Raw genomic sequence first — 21,166 nt, forward strand, 5'->3', positions numbered from 1 at the left:
GCATCTTTCAGGAATTTGAAAAATGTGACTGGGATGCAAGAAAATCAAATATTTCTCATAGTGAAGTTGTTCATCTGAATGGCGCGCTTGAATAGACTTTGGGAACCTTAGTGATTCGCTATCTTGATCTCCTGCTATTCTATGGTAATTTTTCGGGTAAACTTTGTCAAGATATTATTGCTGTGTATAGCAAATTGGCATGTTAGAAATCTCACTATCTTATGTTTAGTACAATATGTTTGATAAGGGATGTTCTCTCTAACCTAATCTCTTACACTGGATCTAAGCATTTAAGATACCAATTCAGATTTTGATGAAATTAGAAAGGATATTTTGCAAATTTCTGTGGGATGGTAATGATTCCAATCACGATCACCATTTAATAAGGCTGGATCTATTGTGTAGACAAAGATTGAATAGGGGAGTTGCCTTGAGACACCTTGGTAACATAAACAAAGCTAACCTAGCTTTTTTGGGCTATTCTATTATCAATAAGAGAAGTTGTTTTATGAAAAAACAAGTATCTTAAAGTGCAAAGTATTCGGTGGTCTTAGGGGGCATTAAACGGGGATGAAATCTCATCTCTCTTCAGTTGACTTGGAAGGTAGACAATGGTGAATGCGTGAAGTTCTAGTGGGATCCTTGGTGTGTGCATCCTCTAGAAGATCTCTCTCTCTCTCTCTAGCAGAGTTTGGAAAGATTTACCAACATATAGGTATCTCCTTGGTTGATGCAACTCTAGAGAATAGATAATTCATCACGTCCTATAACATTCATGAGTTCCGGATTTACAGTAACAAGAATTCCCTCTAGACAAATGGTGTTCAAAATTCAATGGTGGTTCTCCAAGTCTTTTAAGCCTCATTCGTAAGAAGATGTTGACTCAAAGTCTTTCATTTAGTTGTGTGAAAATTGTGGCAGTTCAGGACTCACTTCAGACACAATGACAGCACCCTTACCAGGGCACAAATGAAATTGGCCCTTGTGAGTAGGGATGGCAGTGGGCCAGGGCGGGGCGGGGGACAAGGTCTCCACTCCCGCCCTGTTTCAAAATCCAAACCTCCATCCCTACACGGGGATGGATTTTAACCTCCACCCTCGCCTCCATCACCGTTTGATGTCCTCCATCCCCGGTTCAAACAGGGGCGAGGTGGGGCGGGGCCCGTCTCCCCTTTGTCTATAGTCATCCCTTGAAGGATTGGGGATGGGGCAGGGCAAGGCGGGGATTGAGATGGGGATGGGGCGGGGCGGGAGAAAGTGTAAGTCCATCATTTTAACCTTCATCACCGCCTCCATCCCCATTTCATGCCCTTCATCCCCGGTCCAAACAGAGCGAGGTGGGGCGGGCCCCCGTTGTCCCCCGGTCCACTGCCATCCTTGTGAGAATTTTTATAAGTTGAAGTGGCCTACAAAAGAAGATCAGTCTCATCTAGCTTGTGTGAAAATTGTGGCACTTCATGACTCACTTCCTTAACAAGGCACAAATGAAATTTCGCTTATAGCCCTTATGTTGTGAGAATTTTTATAAGTTGAAGTGGTCTACAGAATAAGAATCTCATCTAGCCATCTAGTCAAAGTTTGGGATAGTGCAACATCCATGGCCAATATTGAATATACAAGGTATTCGTATTCTGGTTGCCTTGTCCGGTTCCTCATCGAGAGTTGCTCTTGCCTTTGTGATTCAGAAGATCAATCAGGAGTTTATTGTGGTAGGGGTATATCCCCAAATGGCGTCTTGCCATAAATTCTGTTGTTGGATAATGTTTTAAGTCTTACATCTCTTGGGGATGCTAGTATTATTATCTCTAGTGATAGTAAGCTTTTTAGAACTTGACTTCGTCGACTTAGTGTGGGGGAGGAGATTTGTTGGTAACAACTTTGTGACTCTAAGGGAATGTTGGAAAGAGAGAAAAACTCTTATAGGAAAAAAAAGTTTTGCCTATGAGAGTTTTTTATATGAGAAGTTATTCAAAAGAAAGTTTGTGGCTTGTTTGTGTAGCATGGGAAAACCAAAGTGCAAACATGTGAAAAAATGAGAGTGAGGAGGAAGATGGTAGCGGGTAGTAGTGAGATGGATGGTAGGTGGTGGGAAGTGTAAAAATAAAATTTCCTCCACCTCTTTCATGGAGAAATGTTTCTTATCAAAAAGTGTACTTTTTAAAAAAACTCTTTCAGCAAAAAAGTCTCTCTCGTTTAAAAGGGTTGGAAAATACATACGGATCTTTCATTTTGCATCACTTTTCCTACATCTTTCTCGCTTCCAAACCTGCCCTAAGTAAGCTTTCTCACAAGTGTTATGTCACTTGTTGTAATCCTCGTTTGGAGGTTCCTAAACTTTTGAAATTTGTACCTTAAATGGGGGGACCATGTGGTTTGGCACTAACGACCTCCAGATTTGTCTGACCGATCCTCTTATGAAGGAGAGGACCTTAATTCCCCAGTACTATTATGAAAAAAAAAACTAAACTAAAACATGTTTCTTTTCCTGCCATTCCATCCATCTAAAGATTAGTGGTGCAGATGGGTCAAACTTCTGGCCCAGAGTCCAATCCAGATATGAACTAGATTGTCAGATCTAAGCAGCATATATTCAAATACGGGATATGGAACAAACATGATCGAGTCAAATTGGACCAGGGTCAAAACTGGATGGTTCAGAACCATGTCAAATATGACCCATTTGCACTTTTCATTTTGAAAATTAACAGATTTCCCCCATTTTAGCAGACAGTACCTCATGGTTCATATCTCAAATGGATCTGAAACTTCACCATGAGATCAATTATATCCAGGTCCAAACTGAACCCACTCTTTGAAAAATGGATCAAGCCCGACCCGACCATATTTGACACGTTTGTGCCCCCCAACTTGAGATGGTCGGTTTGTCAGAGCTACATGGCCAAGTACAAAATGAGTTCAAATATCCCTAAAAACATTTATTAATGGGCACGATCACCTAGTTTTATTGTCCAATCCGGTCTGATTTTTTGGATCATTTGGAAAATCAATTCAACCCATGGGCCCCTCCCATTTATAGAGCATTTAAGCATAACCCAACTACCAGGTAGTTATTCAACCACCCGTATACCAGTAGTGTTCGAACTTGCAACGTCCCATCACATGGGGACTTGCACAGACTGCTCCCACCAGATTGTCAGAGCCCCATTGGTCTTGCACCCTTAAATTTCCAAGGCTCAAAAGAGCAGGTGCCTGAAGATAAAAGGCATTTGGCCATTCCTGACTGCAACAGGCAACTAGAACCGGTTGGGACTTCTATTTTGGCTCCACCAGGGCGTTATGATATCCTTAGGGTGTGTTTAAAAATGGGGGGGGGGGGGGGGGGGGAAGTTCCGTTGGGGAAACCTTTTTGTTTTTCTTTTAAAAGGCAAGCTGGGGTTAGGCAGACCCCACCAGTTATTATTCAACATACCACTGGGGTTTGAACCTGCAACATCCCACCACAAGGAGACGTGCACTGACAGCTCCTACCAACCACATGGAGCCCCGTCCTTGAGGAAACTTTACCCCCACCCCCTGCCATTTTCAGTGGGGCCCACACCCTCATTTCGGGGAAAACTTCCCCCCCAAAACAACGGAAGAGTGGGGAAGTTTTCCCCCAAAAGCGGCAGAAGAGCAGTGGGGAAGTCCTCATGTTTGATGGGAGGGTGTGGTTCCCACTGAACTCGTTTAAAATTCTAAGGCTCAAAAGAGCAGGTGCCTGAAGATAGAAGGCATTTGGCCATTCCGGACTTCAACAGGCAACTAGAACATGTTAGGACTTCTTTTTTGGCTTCACCTGTTTGAAAATGGTTGAATTTCCTTTGGGGATTTTTTTTTTAAAGCAACTGAGGTTAGGCAGACTCCCACCAGTTATCTGGGGTTTGAACCTGCAACGTCCAACCACAAGGAGACCTGCACTGACAGCTCCTACCAACCATGTGGAGCCCTCATTGTTTGTTGGGAGAACTTTACCCCCACCTCACCAGGGCCATTTTCATGGGGTCCATACCCTCATTTTGGGAGAAATTCCCCCCAAAGTGGCGGAAGAGAAGGGAAAGTTTTCCCCAAAAGTGGCAGAAGAGCTGAGGGAAGTCCTCCCCCATCAAACATGGGAAAAAATTCCCCCAGCGGGGGAAAACTTTCTCTGGGAAGCAAGCACGCCATTAGGAGAGGTAAATGAGCTGAAAGAACCAAGCTTGAAGTGTTCAAGCTTGTCTCATTCTTATGGCGAACCAAGCTATGTTCCAGCTAGTAATGAGCCAAAGTTAAACGAGATGAGTTAGAGCTGCCCTATTTATAGAAAAATACATTGTTTTAGAACTGAGAACAATATTTCCAAAAAAGGTACATGTATCTAAAATATATTTATTACCACCCAACAAGCTTCTATGAGTCAAGCATAGCCAAATACCAATTTTTCATATTCAGCTTGCCAAGCCTATTTTCGGAGTTTGAAAAAAATTAAGCAACGTGATGGCTCCATATTATTGCCACGAATACTCTCAATATCAGAGTTTACTCTCAATATCACCCCAAGCAAACACTATGATTAGGGCTGGTAAACGAGCCGAACAAACTGAACAGGCCATGTTATGGCTTGTTTAGTAGTAGATTGAGCTCGTGAATCAGCTCATGTTCATTTTTAGCCAAGCTCAAGCTAAGCTCGTTCCTGAATGAGACAAGCCAAACATGAGCTGACTCATGTAAAAACCTTTCATGTTATTTATACATATTATATATATTTTTATCTAATATACTTGAAAATATATATAGCTTTTTATAAATTACACTTAATTGTCCATATTTTTCATTCATCCTTCTTTTATATATATACATATATATACATATACACTTTTTATCTATATGAGAACTATCCAGCCGAACCAAGCTGAACACCTTGTAACGCGGGCAAGACTCTTTTAAGCTAGACGAGCTGCTTGTGGCTTGGCTTGCCAACTATCCGAACTGATCAAGAAAGAGTTCGTGACCAGCCAAACAGAGCCGAGTGATGAGTGAATTTGTTCATTTACCAGCCCTAACTATAATCAAGCAATACCCTTGCAAGGGCAAGCATGACAATCTTTAAACGTTTCTGCCATCAAACAAAGGCCACAAAACAAACAAGTGCAAAATCAAAGCATTTGTCCGCCCAATAAAGTGCGATCGTTGCCAGAGAACATGGCCCTTTGTATTCAGTAAAAACTAAAAACTCGAGCCTTGTGCATCCCCCAAAATCCCTTAGCACACTTTTTTCAGGAACTGGTTTTAGGGTAGTAAAGTAGTCAAAGCGATGTGATCTGAATAAGCCTTGTACTGCCCCATGAGGCGGTCCACCACCACCACCACCCTCTCTCATTTTTTCACATTTTTCTTCTCTGCTTTTCTCATGCTACACAAACAATCCAAATTTTTTCTTTTGAAACACTTCTCATATAAAAAATTCTTGTAGGCAAAACATTTTTTTCCTATGAGATTTTTTCTCTCTTCCAAACGTGCCCCAAGGCAACACTGAATGGAGCTTTCAATCAGAAGATGCCGTGTTTCATGTGGGCTTTTGTACGAGACAGAAAGTCAAGGCGTGATCGATGGCTATTCTTCGAATTTTTTTTAGTGTGCACAAAGCACAACATCACGAGAGGGTCTCCAAGGACCAAGTCGGTCAACAAACTCCAATACTAAAATGGTGAAAAGAAAAAAAATCATTCTATTGACTTGAGACCCTATTTACTTCCATGATAGAGTTGGGGAGAAATGATCAAAATTGTAAACCCAACTTAAAAACAGCTTGGGTTACCTTTGCTTCTCAAGGAGTCAGTTATGCAGATATCAGGCAAGGGTCGCAACGGCGTGAAATAGAAACACTGAGCTGCCCATCTCATAAACCATTCATCCCCAAGTCCACATGAACTTGGTTGACATCCTCCAAGACCTTTCCGTTAACTTGTGTTCTTGGCCTCTGTGATAGGAAAATTGCAACTTTCAAGTACCAAAATGCAATCTACATCTGTTGGATCAGCAGAAAAACTGGATCTAGATTCACCACGTTCAGTAAAAAAACAGAGGAGTGTGTTATTTAGACCATACCCTGTCGGTGTTATCTCCAGAATTCCCATTCATCAGCTTGTGGAGCTCCTCTTTGGATCTGGCATCTTTGTCCTTGCCATTTATGGGTAGCAACGGTGATGGGTTTCCGCCATTGCGTTCCATTAGATCTGCAAAAGAAACAGCAATGCGATAATTCAGTATCAATCTACACTGACGATAACAAAGATGAACTCCTGGTTCAACTACACAGACCTTCAGGCAGTTGCTTATCCACAAAGTACACCACCAAATTTACAGTGTACCTGTTTCTCCAAAACAAGATTGCAGGTCAGAATTCATTAGCCAAAAACTAGAAATTAGTCTTTTTCAATAGTACAATATAACAAGAAAAATAAAAAGTTCAGGATCAAACTTAACAAGACATTACCATGCAACGACAACGTCAACAGTATAGTGTTTGCGAGAAGTTATTATCAGCAGACTTTGAATAACAGCTACCAGCCAAGCAAGTTGCTTAATCAACCTGCAACGATATCCCAGATTATGTTCACAATAAAAAAAACTTTAAATGAAGCAAAATAGTAAATCTACATTAATTTCAGAACCGGAAGACAAGAAAAAGTGGCAGGACATGAGGTCCCAGCAATTAAAACAAGAATTAACTAACCAATCACACCAACCTTTAGGACCCTCAGCTTTATCACAACATGATTTTTTTTTTCAATTTTTGATCAATAAAAACTGTTCTTGATATTTTAATATATGAAATATATTAAAAAAAACAAGAGAGAGAGAGAGAGACCTTCGTGTGCCATATTTCTGGTATGTCCGAACAAATACAAGAATGAAGATCATGTGAGATGAAAATATGAGGTCGCCACAACCAAATACTACACCTCGAGGAACTGTACAAGGAATATGCGGAAAAAGGGCATCAAACATATTATATATTAGTAAAACATGAATTGAAAGACAAAAAATTTATATCAGGAGCAGACATACAGTTGATTAAGAGCACTTCCAATATACTTTCTGGAGGTGGCAATCGAGCAAGTTTTGATCCCTAAATAGAAAATAAACAAATTAAATAGATATCAGCCAGAATGCATCAATTCACTATGGGTTGATCTAACATTAAAGCCTTTGATCGTAAAAAGTAACTACACATTTCTACCCACTGAACGCAGCTAACGTAAGTATAAAAAGATTTATTGTTAGATTAACCCCATTCAGAAACCCAAAAAAAAAGTCTAACAAAAGAGCGAACTAACATTTCCACAAATTCATACACGATCAAGATAATTCTTTTTAAAAATAAGTGAGATTTTCACTTAGAACGCACCTCACGACAGTGATAGTTAGGGCCTGGAAGGTGAGTTGACATGAAAGTAAGGATTCTCAAAAATTGTGAAACCTGAAAAAACAAGCAAAACAGCAAATGAGAAACATTAGTAGTGAAGCACAATGATGGTAAAGAAGTCGACAGAGTTCTTGCACCAAAATGTAGAAAGCCTCCATTTCAGCTAAAAGAATCAAACACATTGGGGAAAAAATGCAAATATACACAATAATTGCATTTTTTATAAGAGTAACACCGAAATTATCTGCAGGTGCAATGAAGGAAACACTACACATCATGCACATCACAGATAACACACCAAGAACTGATGCATTGTCAAGTGCATGTGTCTGGAAATCATTTTACTGGTAGATCTGAAGGCACCATCAAATGTAAACTGAACAACATCAATGCATTAGAAATGAATAACTCAACAGCAGATTAAGAACAAGAGCAGATGTGCTTCACAATTTTTAGATGGTCAATAGCTGCAATTGATTGCACATGTAATTCAAACAGAAGAGTGCAAATGCCACAAACTGATATAAAAGAAGAGGAAAGGTAAAAATTCTGCACTCACAACTAGAAACGCCAAGACCCTACACCATAGCAGTACAGTGTAGAATCTCTTGCTGTGGAAGATGAAAGGATTAAAAGACCACTGCAACGACAAGGACAAATGATTAGGATAATCAACAAATGAAAAATAAACAAAAGAAAAGTGGACCAGGGGACCAGGAACTTGATACAACTTTACATGGTAAGTTACAAGATGCCAAGCACACATAGACACATGCACGTGTATACACACAAAAATTGTGAAAGAAAGGAAGGGTAAAAAGGCATTTCTTCCTACCCAACAATCAATACATGAATAACCATCAACCAAAGAGAAAAAAGAAAAAAGAAAAAAGAAAAACAGATTAAAAAAGAGCTTATGCATACACAGGTAAACCTTTACAAACAGGAAAGTGTGCAAAGACTACCCGGAGGAGCAATGTTATATTCAATGAGCAAATTATTTTTAAGGAAGAATTTCATTTTAGAACCGGAAAAAGTTGTCTCCACTAAGTAGGTCATACACACAACACGTAAAACACGTTACATGAAAAAATTAACATTCATACCCCCCCCCCCATACAGTGATCAGCAGGCTGATCAGGGTTGATGGCCTTAAAAAGTTGAAATACAACACAATGAACAACACAAAAAATTCTAATCAGACAAAAAATAAAACAGAGCTGTGAAACTGAAATATTTTCTGGCTTACCCATGACAAAAGGAAATATCTATACTTTGACGCTGACATGGGCCATTAGAACAAGAATCATGTATTGAACAAGGATGTCATGTAGAAGCTTACCAGGAGGAAGGAGAAGAAAATGAAGGTAAAAACAGCCTCGCTGATGTAACCCTTATCTGGCCCAAGCTCCTGATTACATGCCAAATTAACTCACTCATCATCCAAATATACTAACTAAAGATCAATCTAACAAGAAGGGACAGTGCACATACCGGAAGAACCATAAACCCAACATCTTGAAGTATTGAACCAGGACGATGCAAATAGTGAACTCCCCGAGCAGCCAATCCATGAAGATACTGCATATGAAAAACAAATCGTAAGCACAAATTCTCAAACAACAAACAACAAAATAAACATGCAAAACACCACCCGCCTACCTAAAGAGCGAGCAACACAAAAAAAAGGTCAAATGCAAGAACTTGCAAGCAAGATCTATTAGGAAAAATCGTGTGGGCCTACGTATGTACAATCACATGTTATGTATTGTCTAATGTTTAGGCCAATCTAATCCAGTTGGGCCATGTGATGTCTCATATGGTATGATCTTATTACGTGAAGAGACCTCTTATACCCTTTATCTGTTAATTTTCAATTTTATGATGGGCTGAATTGAAAATAGACCCTAAGATGGTTACAATTAGGTTATGGTCTTCAAACCTTATATAATGGCCTTCTCTTTAGGCTCCCCATCATCATCATCATCAAGAGAAAAATGTCTCTCTCCCATTAGGTTAAAGAAAGGCAAGGCCACGTATAGAGGTTCTGAAAGATCATACCCGTCATAGATCTAGCGGAGCACCAATGGATTCAGGTACGCTTCCGCATAAAGATTTAGTTTATGTTCTTCTCAATTATTTAGCGCAAACAAAATTAACGATCTATTTGGTTTTTCGATGGATTCAAAATCCAACAATTGCTATCAGAGCACCTTGTTCCTGTTGAATCGTTGAAATATGATTTTGCCATTATATGTTCTTTGTTGGGTCGCCGAAATATTGTCAGATTCGGTCTTTTCCTTTTTCGATTATCGACATTAAGGGCTAATAATAAAAATAAATAAATTTATTAGCTACAGCCGACGGCATCATTAGAAGACTGACGAGACCAACGGCTCAATGTGTAGGGTGGCTCGCCCTCTTCGGTGGCCACATGCCACTGGACGGCGTCAGGCAGTTTATCGGACATCGTCCGGCTTTTGGCGTAGGCACCGTTGGGTGCTTGCACAGTCTTTGAGGAGGAGGGAGGACCGAACGGACTTCCCCAATCCTCGTTTCAGTTTTGGTCAGAGGAAGGACCGATCAACCCTTCCACTTTTCAGGCGACCGGTGCAGGGGGTGCCGACAGGCAAGATCCCGACTGATCACCCACGCCGGATGCCGAATGGCGCCTGGCGATGGTGGTTGGGGCTTTCGGTTTTCCCTAGCCACCGGTGAGTGACCAGAGGTTGGCTACGTTGGGCGACAGCGGTGGAGCATTCGGTTCACCCCAGCCATCGTCGTCGAGTGGTTCAGGGTCAGTGGCGGTCGACGCTTGGTTCGGCCGTCTGAAGCACAAAATCGATTCGGCCTTCAGTTGTACCGACAACCAGATAGGTCTGATCGCTGCAATGATTCGCAGGGCCGGTTCTGTTTACAGTCAATCCGGTAACCCGGATTGGTTTTATAGACCACTACAGTGTTTCACTAGGTCGATTCGATTTTCAACCGACCCAGTGTTCCAGGCGATTTGGGTTTTTCAGTCGATCCAATCCGCTGACCAGGCTTGGTTCGACATTATGCTGACTCGATCTGCTAGCCCGATTCGGCCATCAGGCCTGGTTCCGGTTCGGGTTTCAGCCGACCGAGCCAAGGGTCGGTTCAACCCTGGGTCTTGCTGGGTTGAGTCTCCACTTGCGACCCAAGGCAGCTTTGGCCTCCAGCTGGGGCCGAGTCAGCTTCGGTTTCCTTCGGGGAGCGGCTAACCCTGTTCGGTCCTCGTTAAGTTGTGGGGACTGAACCGGGTAGGGTGGTGCTTTTGTGCATCAGGCCTGGTCAGACCCGACCCGTTAGCCCAGACCCTATACCCAGTTGTGGTATTACGGTCTGATCCAGGTCGGGTCAGACCAGTTTTGACCCACAGATGGGTCTGGCCCGATCCTATGGGCCGGACTCGTGCATATGCTTTATAATAATAAATTATAAGGACTTTATTATTACATTTAGGGCTATTTTTTGTGCTTTATGGGTCCCTTTAGAGGGTCATCTTCGGTTATTTTTTGGCCCTATACAGATTATGATTATGTTTTTTTATTGTTCATATGCATGTATTCACATATTTGAACCATGGTAATCTTTTCAGAATAAGGGTCCGATATTCTAATCGAGTTTATTGAAACAATATATTACCAAAGTAACATCAATTGTGTAGATTTACTCGTTTGGAATATTGTGATGATTATATGTTTGGGGTTCGTGCGAATAGTGATCGGCCCAAAGGAAGATTATTATTTGGCCGAACCCAAATATATATTTTTTGGTAATAAATATGAGATAATTGTATGGTTTTTCATGTGAATAACGAGTCGGTACAAAGAAAGGCACGTTGTTTGACAGGATTAATTGTCCATATTTGATTACTGTATTGAGAGTACCACTTACAAGTTGACATTTATGCCAAAAGACTAAATATCAATATTATGCTGAGAATCTTGTGATGGGGTTCACCACAGTTTAAATATGTTATTTTATGTTAGTGCATGTGAAAATGTATGTTAATCGTGAGCTTGTTTTGTTCTTGATTCAGTTAATACTTCTGATTCTACGATATCTGCAAACATAAATTCGATTCATGTTTTAAGTGGTTCTAATTTCAAAAACTAAAAAGAGAACGTTATGATTGTTCTCGGATGCATGGATTTGGATCTTACACTATGAGAGGATCAACCACCTGCTCTTATGGATAGGAGTTCCGCTGAGGATAAAAGGAACTCCGAGCGGTGGGATTGATTCAATCGCACGAGTCTCATGATCATGAAATGTGCAATTCCTGAATCCTTCAAGGGCATTATGTCCGAAGAGGTTAATGCCAAAAGGTTCATTGAAGAAATTGAAAAATGTTTTGCTAAAAACGAAAAAGCTGAGACAAGCACTCTCCTTTCGAGTCTTGTTTCTATGAGGTATAAAGGCAAAGAAAACATTAGACAGTACATTATGGAAATGTCCTATCTTGCTTCAAAACTAAAGGCACTAAAGTTAGAGTTATCTGAGGACTTATTCATGCACTTGGTTTTGATATCCCTTCTTACATAATACAGTCAGTTCATGATCAGTTATCACTGCTAGAAGGATAAATGGACTCTCAATGAGCTCATTTCACACTCTGTGCAAGGAGAAGAAAGGATGAATCAAGAAAATACAGAAAGTTCTCATTTGGCAGTAGCCTCTAAGGACAAGTTTAAGAAAAAGAAAAAGAATAAGAAAGTTGCAGTAGATCCTCAATCGCAGAAGAAACAGAAAAGACATCAAGATCCAAAATCCAGTTGTTTCTTTTGCAAAGGAGAGGGTCACATGAAGAAGGACTGTACCAAGTATCATGCTTGGCGTGAAAAAAAAAGTACGCTCCTTACTTTAGTTTGTTCTGAGGTTAATTTAACTTTTGTACTTAAACACACTTGGTAGATGGATTCTGGTACTACCACTCACATAAGTATGTCTATGCAGGTTGCCTAAGTTGTCGAATGTCAATTGATACTGAAAGATTCATCTATATAGGCGATGACAAATCAGTTAAAGTTGAGGCAATAAAAACATTTAGGTTACTCTAAGACTGAAAATTATTTAGATTCAAAAAAACATATATTGTGTCGTATTTTAGATAAAATTTGGTTTCTATTTCCACTTTAGACAAATATGATTATTCTTGTTTATTTGAAAAATAATGAATTTAAATTGTTTCTTAATTCAAATCTTATTGAGATTGGTTCTTTGTCTGCGGTTGAATACCTATATTTGCTTAATATTGTTGCCTTATACAATGAAACCTTCATTTAAGTTCTCGTGGTATAAAACGAAAATTAACAAATGAGAATTCAGTTTTATTATAGCACAAATGCTTAACTCATATTTCTAAACAAAGAATTAAAAGGCTTGTGACAAGTGAAATTTTTGATTCCTTTGATTTCACTGACTTTCAGGTTTTTGTTAAGTGTATAAAAGAGAAACGAACAAACATAAGGAAATTAGATGCCGAAAAGAAAACAGACGTCTTAGAACTAATTCTTAGAGATATTTGTGAGTCATTCCCTATGGCTTCTTGGAATGGTCAACAATATTTTATTATGTTCATAAACGATTATTCTCGTTATGGGTACCTATATTTAATTCATGAAAAGTCTATGTGTTCGAATCATTTAAGGCTGAAATTGAAAACCAACTTGGTAAAAGTATTAAAGCCGTCAGATTTGACCGTGGTAGTGAGTACTATGGTAAATATGATGGATCAGGTGAATAACGTCCAAAGCCCTTTGCTAAATTTCTACAGGAATGTGGGATCGTCTCTCAGTATAGCATGCCAAGCACTTCTAGCATGAATGGTGTTGCTGAGAGACGAAAGAGGACCTTAAAGGATATGGTAAAGAGTATGATTTTTCATTATACCTTATCAGAGTCCCTCTAGGGAGAGGCATTAAAGACTGTAGCTTATGTATTGAACAGGGTATCATTAAAGCAGTAACCAAGACCCCATATGAAATGTGGAAAGCCAAAAAACCTAATGTGAAGCATTTTCATATTTGGGGATGTTCAGCTAAGGCTAGGCCCTATAGGCCACATGAAAAGAAACTAGATTCAAGAACAATTAACTGCTATTTTGTTGGGTATTCTGAAAGGTCCAGGGGCTATAAGCTTTACGACCCTTTGAATAAGTCGTTTTTTGAAACGAGAAATGTTTGTTTCTTTGAGGATGTTGAGTTTGGGGGAAGTGATATAGTAAAAGACATTGCTTTTGAAGAAGAGTTTTTTTCTTCTTCCTACAGTTATGGTTGACAATGATCAGATTTTTATTCCTGATATTGTTCCCACAAATCCAAATCAAGGCAATGTTTTAGATCTCCCTATCCAAAATCAAGCTTTTACTCCTATAGTACAAACTCAACAACATCAAAAAACACCTCAAGAACAACTGTCATTAATGAAATCCACTAGAGAGAGGAAAAGGACAATTTAAGATGATTATATTGTCTTTCTATAAGAACATAAGGGTGATATTAGCTTAAAGGAAGATGATTCAATCAACTTCCATAAAGTCACACAAAGTTCTAACTCTCAAAAGTAGATTGATGCAATGCATGAGGAGATTAAATCCATGAAGGACAATGACGTGTAGGATTTTATCCCATTACCTGAAGGTGTGAACCCCATTGGTTGCAAATGGATATTTAAAATCAAAAGCGATTCAAAAGGTAATGTGGAAAGATATAAGGTTCGTCTTGTTGCAAAAGAGTTTACTCAAAGAGAAGGCATTGACTACAGAGACACTTTCCCTCCAGTTTCTACGAAAGACTCTTTTAGGATTATGATGACACTTGTGGCTCATTATGATTTAGAGTTGCATCAGATGAATGTAAAGATTGCATTCCTTAATGGTGACATTAACGAAACAATATATATAATGTAACAGAATATTTTGTCTCAGGCGATGCTAAGAAAATGCTTTGCAAATTAAAAAAATTTATCTATAGTCTTAAGCAGGCTTCCTGTCAGTGGTATCATAAATTTCATTGAGTTGTCCTCTCATTTGGTTTTGAGATGAATGTGGTTGATGAATGTATATACCATAAGTTCAGTGAGAGTAAATATATTTTTCTGGTTTTATATGTCGATTACATATTGCTTGCTATTAATGATATAGGCATACTGCACGAAACCAAGAAATTTCTGACAAAAAATTTTGAAATAAAAGATCTTGGTAACGCCTCTTTTATATTAGGGATCCAAATACATCGAGACCGTTCTCGAGGTATTCTTGGATTATCACAAAAGAACTATATCGAAAAGATTCTTGATAGATTTGGCATAAAAGATTGCAAACCAGGTGATATTCCTGTTGCTAAGAGAGACAAGTTTAATCTCGCTCAGTTCCCCAAATACTAGTTTGAAATTAAGGATATGAAAAAGATTCCATATGCATCTTCTATAGGGAGTCTTATGTATGATCAGGTGTGTACGTGTTCGGATATAGCGTATATTATTGGGATGTTAGGCAGATATCTTAGTAACCCAGGTATAGATCATTGAAAAGCAGTCAAACGGGTTGTGCGGTATTTGCAGAGAACAAAAGGTTACATGCTCACATACAAGAAGTCAGATCAGTTGGAGATCATTGGGTATTCTGATTCTGACTTTACTGGATGCCAAGACAGTTGCAGATCCACGTCAGGTTATATTTTTCTGTTGGCCGGAAAAGATATTTCTTGTAGGAGTGCCAAGCAAACACTCATTGCTTCTTTCACTATGACAGTAGAATTCGTAGCCTGTCACGAGACATCCAATTATGGAACATGGTTACGTAATTTTATCACAGGACTGCGAACTTTAGATAATGTTGAAAGACCGCTAAGTTATTTTGTGACAATAATTTGATAGTACTATATTTCAATAACATGAGCTCATCGAAGTCAAAACATATTGATATTAAGTTCCTTATTGTTAAAGAAAGAATGCAGAATGATCAGATATCGATAGAACATATTGGCACAAACTCCATGATTGCAGATCCGCTTACCAAAGGTTTACCACCCACGGTCTTTCACGAGCATACTACTCGAATGGGTGTTTTATCATTTTATGATATGCAGGTTTAGTAGGAGTTTGTATTTGAACGTTCTATGATATAATAAAGTTCTTTTTACCACTTTAGTATAAAGTTAAAGTTTTAGTTTCATTCTGTACTTTTTTGTTGTGATCTCACTAAAGATTAAAGAATGACCGGTTGGAAATAAGCATGTTTGGATTACATTACATGTAATTTTCATGCTTCACATTCATACTTGATCCATGTCATTTGGTTAAGTCAATATACATGATCATTGATGGGTCCAATTATGTTATTTGTAATGAAGTCCGCTTTGGTTCTATGTTGACGTGATCAATGGACCGGATTGGTAAAGATATCAATTGATACGACGGTATTTTTGAGCTCATAAGGATATAATGTGTGATTATAAGGTAACATATGTGGCCCAAGTGAGAGATTGTTAGGAAAAATCGTGTGGGCCTACATATGTAGAATCACATGTTATGTATTGTCTAATGTTTAGGCCCATATAATGTGATCTAATACGGTTAGGCCATGTGATATCTCATATGGTATGATCTCATTATGTGAAGAGACCTCTTATGCCCTTATCTGTCAATTTCTAATTTTATGATGGACTGAATTGAAAATAGACCCTAAGGTGGTTACAACTAGGTTATGGTCCTCAAACCTTATATATTGGCCTTCTCTTTAAGCTCCTCATCAACATCGTCAAGAGAAAAATGTTGCTCTCTGATTAGGTTTAGAGAAAGGCAAGGCCACGTATAGAGATTCCGGAAGATCATATCCATCATAGATCTACCAAAGCACCAATGAATTCAGGTATGTTTCCGCATCAAGATTTGGTTTTTGTTTTTCTCAATGATTTAGCGCAAACAAGATTAACAATCTATTTGGTTTTTCGGTGGATTCAAAATCCAACAAGATCGTGATTGGGAACCACAATGACAGGACCAAACAAGAAGACCTTAGTTTTTCCTATGTTTTGTCCTTTTTCTTTAATTCTTTTGCTTTCACTGTGGTTCTCAAAGAGGTTGGGAATAAGAAACAGGCTACAACAATAATGACATGTATACCAGGAGAAAATTCCAACGGAACTGAACTATGCAATCATCTACAAACAAAAACACGCACAATACAACAACTTTTTCTTCTAATTTACCGAAGCAAGTAACTGAATTCTGATAGCACGCGCTCAGGAGACCAACATCCATGAATTTGTTTACACTACCACTACAACGGAACGTAGGAAAGGTAGAAAACCCCAACAGTCCAGAGAAGAAGATATATTTCCAAACAGAGTAAAATTAATTCATCATCCTAATCAAAACCATCTCTATTTCCCTCTCATGATTCCTTTCACACATGAAAGATTTTGCCGAAGTCCAAAGCAAGCGAAATTTGAACCCGCAAAGAGATGTAACTGTGACAAGTAACTCCATCCTAAACTTGTTCCGCCATTGACAAGGCCAAAATTGCAAAAAGACTCCACTTTCAAGACAAATGCAAGCAAAAAAATCGAGAGAGAGGACCTGAAAAATGAGCCCTAGCAAAAGAAACTTCCACTTCTCGGCCAGCAGGAGCAACTCTATCGATGTCTCCAAAGTGATCCTCCTCCATAGCTGTCAACAATACATACTAAAATCTGAGTCAATCGAGACAAGAAAAAGGAAAAAGAAAAAGAAAAGCTCAAATTTTTGGAGAATTCTCACTTTTAAATCAGATTCAAATCAAAATCTCCGATCAAAGCGCATCGAAAAAAGAAAAACGAAAGGAACACATAAAAGAAAGAAAAGGACGAAAAAATAAGACAAAAAACGCGGCGATGAAGAAGAAGAAGACGGGAAAAGATAGAGAAGGCAAAAGCATGCCTTGGAAGCTTCGCGAGCAATGTAAAGCGTCATCCCTCAATCCGTCACTCACTGCCATATTACTTCACATTCCGCCGATGAAAGTCGGCATCCTTTCCCCCCCCCCCCCCCCCCCCCCCAAAACCAACTCGCAAAAAGGAAAAAAAAAAGGAGCAAGAAAGAACAAGAAAAAGCAAAACCGAATCCTCTCCCTAAACTTCTCCAACACGCTACCCTCCCTATCAAACACCGGATCACGCCACTCGCACGAACCGCACCTCCTATAGCAAACCTAACGCCGATCCCTCCGTAAACCGCTTCTCCACCGCTACACGTCCGGAAAAACCCAGATCTCGCCGGAAATCTCCAATCCTACCGCCTTCTGCTACTCAAATTGCTCGGATATCCGATCCAGGCCGGTTTTTTTCCATCGAAGAGCGCGATTTCACGATACAGAAGCAACTGATCTCGAGCGACATCTGCGTGACGATGTAACTCAACGATTTTCCGATCTTTCTCCTTCTTCTTCTCCTCTCTGCCTCTGCCTTCCCACGGGTTGTACGCGGATCGGAGGGCCCTCTCCACAACCCGAGAGAGAGAGGAGTGCAAGAGAGGAAGGATGAGAGAGACGAAATTAGAGGAGGGCAAAGATTCCCGTAAAAAAAAAAAATTTAAAACGCACGGCCTTCTTGTGTCGCGGTCAAATTGGGGATCGAACTCCACTGCTCCGTACGACGCGCTTGAGGTGGGCCCCGCTTCCGCGACTTCCTCTTCTTTTGGATCCATCGTTTTTAACGTTATTTTTCAATGTTTCTTCTTCACCTGGATGATGATGTTATTATCCACAGGAAATGCCCTGTTTGAAGTTTGAACCCAGAAGTCAAGTTCAAATGGGAGTGATGCAAATATGCTAAATAAAACATGTTAAATAAGTTTTTCAGGTTTTTTTATTTTAATTTTAAAATTCTGACCGTACAAATGTGATCTATTTACTTGATTTTATAGATATCAACTTTTAGATTATTGGATTCCTAACACATGAGTGTAATTTTATAAGGTTCGAAAAATCAATGGTCCACAATCTTCATAATTTTTCAAGACTTTAAATGTTAGAGGATTCTTTGAAATCTGTATTTTATAGAGAAAAAGTCTATATACAAAAACATAAAATTACCTTTACAACTATAAAGAAAATATAATATTATTAAACATATCATAAAGCCTTCTCATCAAGTCAAGTAAACATTGTGATTAAAATGCAGCTCTTTTTTTTTTGTTAAACAGAAGGGGGTGTGAAGTAATGGCATGGAGCCTAGACTACTTAACTGACAGTCTAGGTTCAAATCTCATGGTCGTCACTCTCTGCATAAAATAAAGCTCGGCACTCTCTGGGCTCGAGGGGTGTAAGCTCTCAGAGTTTTACGCCGACATGAACAGAGACCATAGTACAGCAGACTGAGCCAGTGCGATTAGGTCTATGCCCTTGGAGCGGTTTCTTTGAGTAAAAAAAAAAAAGAATTCAGCTTTTTCATTTCAAGATAAACAAGGATTGAAGATATGATTTTTTTTGTTATAAGAACACATCAGCTTTTGAAATTTGCTATTTTGAAAATATCCTTATCAAAACGAGATATTTCCAAAATATCGTCGATATTTGTGAAAGGGGCGCGCTTATTTAACCATGGTTTTCGGGTCCGCGTTGTTTTGGTTAAACCCGGGTTGACGTTGGTGCGAATTTTCAAATGGCCGATCTTGAACGTCCGCTGGACCGCGGCGTTGAATTTGCCATTTGTGAAAATGACTTCGGTGTCCCATCTAGAGAAATTTACAGTTTTATCCTTGGGGTATTTTTCCTCAATTTTACGTAGTGCCTCCCCAAATAAAGAAAGTTTTTTCAGAACGGGTCCATCAGGGGTTTATGAACACATGATGTGGGACCTTCTGATCTTCAAGGTCTGACGCTTTTAGTGTGGATATGGTTCTGCTGGAGGTGTGAACCCAAGTGGGTATCCGGAATGTCAATTTTCAAACATGGTTTCACCCATCAGTGGTGATGTAAATGGGTCGGACTCGAGTCGGATCTAGGCATTATTGAATCTGACATGGTCAGATCGAGCCTAATCTCATTCGGAGTCAGATGAGAAAAGGTAAACAGAATCCAAATCTGACTTGCTAATTGAGTCGGGATCCGTCAAATTTGGATTTGGTTCATACTTGGATTCAGATTTGAGCACAATTTTTTGTACTGAATCCGATTAATCATATTCAGATTTTGTTGGACGTCGAATCTAAATCCAATCCGTTGACACCCTTAGGACTCAGCATGAACTTGGACTCCTCTTAAGGTGGACATCAGATCTGGCACCCAACCCGTGATGGACCGAGTTTAAGCTGCTTGTGCAGCCTTTAGCACGATGATTAAGGATGCAAACGGATCGAATCTGGATCATCTAAATACATAGAAAATTTGGATCGAGTTCGGGTTGGAACAGTAAAAAATCATAAAAGTGGCATACTGAGTCCGGTCTATTTGCATCACTAGAGATGATACTCAAACCTAACAGGTCACTGGGACAGTGGGACAATGAAAACTGGACGCGGGCCGACCAGTCCTGTCTCTGGCCCAGCCTGAACTGGTCCTAGGCCCCACCCGCTGCCTAGCCCTGTTACGGGCATCAGACGGAAGTGGCCCAATGTCCACCCCTAGTCCTTTTCACTGCTCAATAATTTCTAAATATTTAAGCCGTGATTAACAATTTCTGGAAAATATTTGGTGTTGGCAAAATCTAGTTCTTGATTGGTTCAGTGTTAGAAAATCATGATTTTTAGAAATTTAAGCAACGACCATTGGAACTCTCTTTCCCTAAAAAAATGGGAAATCTCTCTCTCTCTCTCTCTCTCTCTCTCTCTCTATATATATATATATATAATACATCAATGAAGTACTTATCCGAATCTTTGAATAATCGGTATTACGCAAATCATGACATCAAAAGGTGAAAATTGAGTGAAAGATGATGTAGTGTGTCTTATTATCCCAAATCCGGGATAATCCCTGTTTGGAAACTAGTAGCTGGAATGGGAAGTGGCAGCTCCCAAATCCTGGATTTGGCAGCTGCCAATGTCAATTCCATGCTTTAGTGTAAATACAATGCCACTTCCCATCCCAATTGAATTAACTCCCATCTCAGCTACCACTTTCCAAACAGCTACCAGGTGCTAATTTGATCAACTTTTTGCCAAATTCATTAACTCCCCCTCCCAGTTCCTAGATTCCAAACAGGCCCTTAGACACGCTGACGAATGGCCAACCGTGGCTTTCAAAAAGCAACTTGTTTGAATAAGCAAAACATTCAATGCACATGAAGTTGTCCGGAATTGGGAAAATCATCAATGCCAAAGTCCACAACAAGAACTCCCCTTCATAAATATAACAAGTACTTTCCCTTTGGAACTCTTCCTCTCTCAAGGTTTCTTTCACCAAAAGATTGACAGTCCCCAACTGTGCTAGAAACAAACTTGAAAAAGCAGGACAGGTTGCCAACAAGGAGAAAACTTCATAGTTAGGTGTCCCCACATGCACCCTAGAGCAATGTTGTCAGTATCGGTGCCTATCGTATCAGCAGAAAATAGACACGCTTCACCCTTTGAATTGGCTATTTTTAATAAATGTAAAATATATTTAAAAATAATTTTTAATATTATTTTAATAACTTAATATTTTTAATTGTTTTTTGGCAGATTAAGAACGATTCACTTGAGTATCGGTATCGTCTGATCCAATTGAATCATTGGTCAAACGAAACCGGGCTGATACTGATACTGACAACATTG

The 21,166-nt window shown here is 39.4% G+C and overlaps 1 protein-coding gene across 3 annotated transcripts; it reads right to left on the reverse strand.

Annotated features, from left to right (window-relative positions):
• Positions 1-5,690: 5,690 nt before the first annotated feature.
• LOC149828177 (phosphatidylinositol:ceramide inositolphosphotransferase-like) lies at positions 5,691-17,964 on the reverse strand. 3 transcript variants are annotated; one of them, XM_090017432.1, is made up of 12 exons: positions 17,611-17,964; positions 17,015-17,104; positions 8,900-8,986; positions 8,748-8,816; positions 7,965-8,045; positions 7,388-7,459; positions 7,048-7,108; positions 6,848-6,950; positions 6,473-6,568; positions 6,298-6,347; positions 6,085-6,212; positions 5,691-5,956 (listed from the first exon to the last, which is right to left on the reverse strand). In XM_090017432.1, the coding sequence occupies exons 3-12, from the start codon at positions 8,909-8,911 to the stop codon at positions 5,876-5,878; spliced, it is 753 nt and encodes a 250-aa protein (XP_089873558.1). In that variant the 5' UTR covers positions 8,912-8,986; positions 17,015-17,104; positions 17,611-17,964; the 3' UTR covers positions 5,691-5,875. The 3 variants fall into 3 exon arrangements, with proteins under 3 accessions (XP_089873558.1, XP_089873556.1, XP_089873557.1); XM_090017430.1 differs by lacking the exon at positions 17,611-17,964 and adding an exon at positions 17,354-17,447; XM_090017431.1 differs by lacking the exon at positions 17,611-17,964 and adding an exon at positions 17,354-17,447 and having other exon boundaries at positions 5,691-6,004.
• Positions 17,965-21,166: the final 3,202 nt, after the last annotated feature.

This window comes from Nuphar pumila, chromosome 9, assembly GCF_984573655.1.
Source record: "Nuphar pumila chromosome 9, dmNupPumi1.hap1.1, whole genome shotgun sequence".
Taxonomy (NCBI): domain Eukaryota; kingdom Viridiplantae; phylum Streptophyta; class Magnoliopsida; order Nymphaeales; family Nymphaeaceae; genus Nuphar; species Nuphar pumila.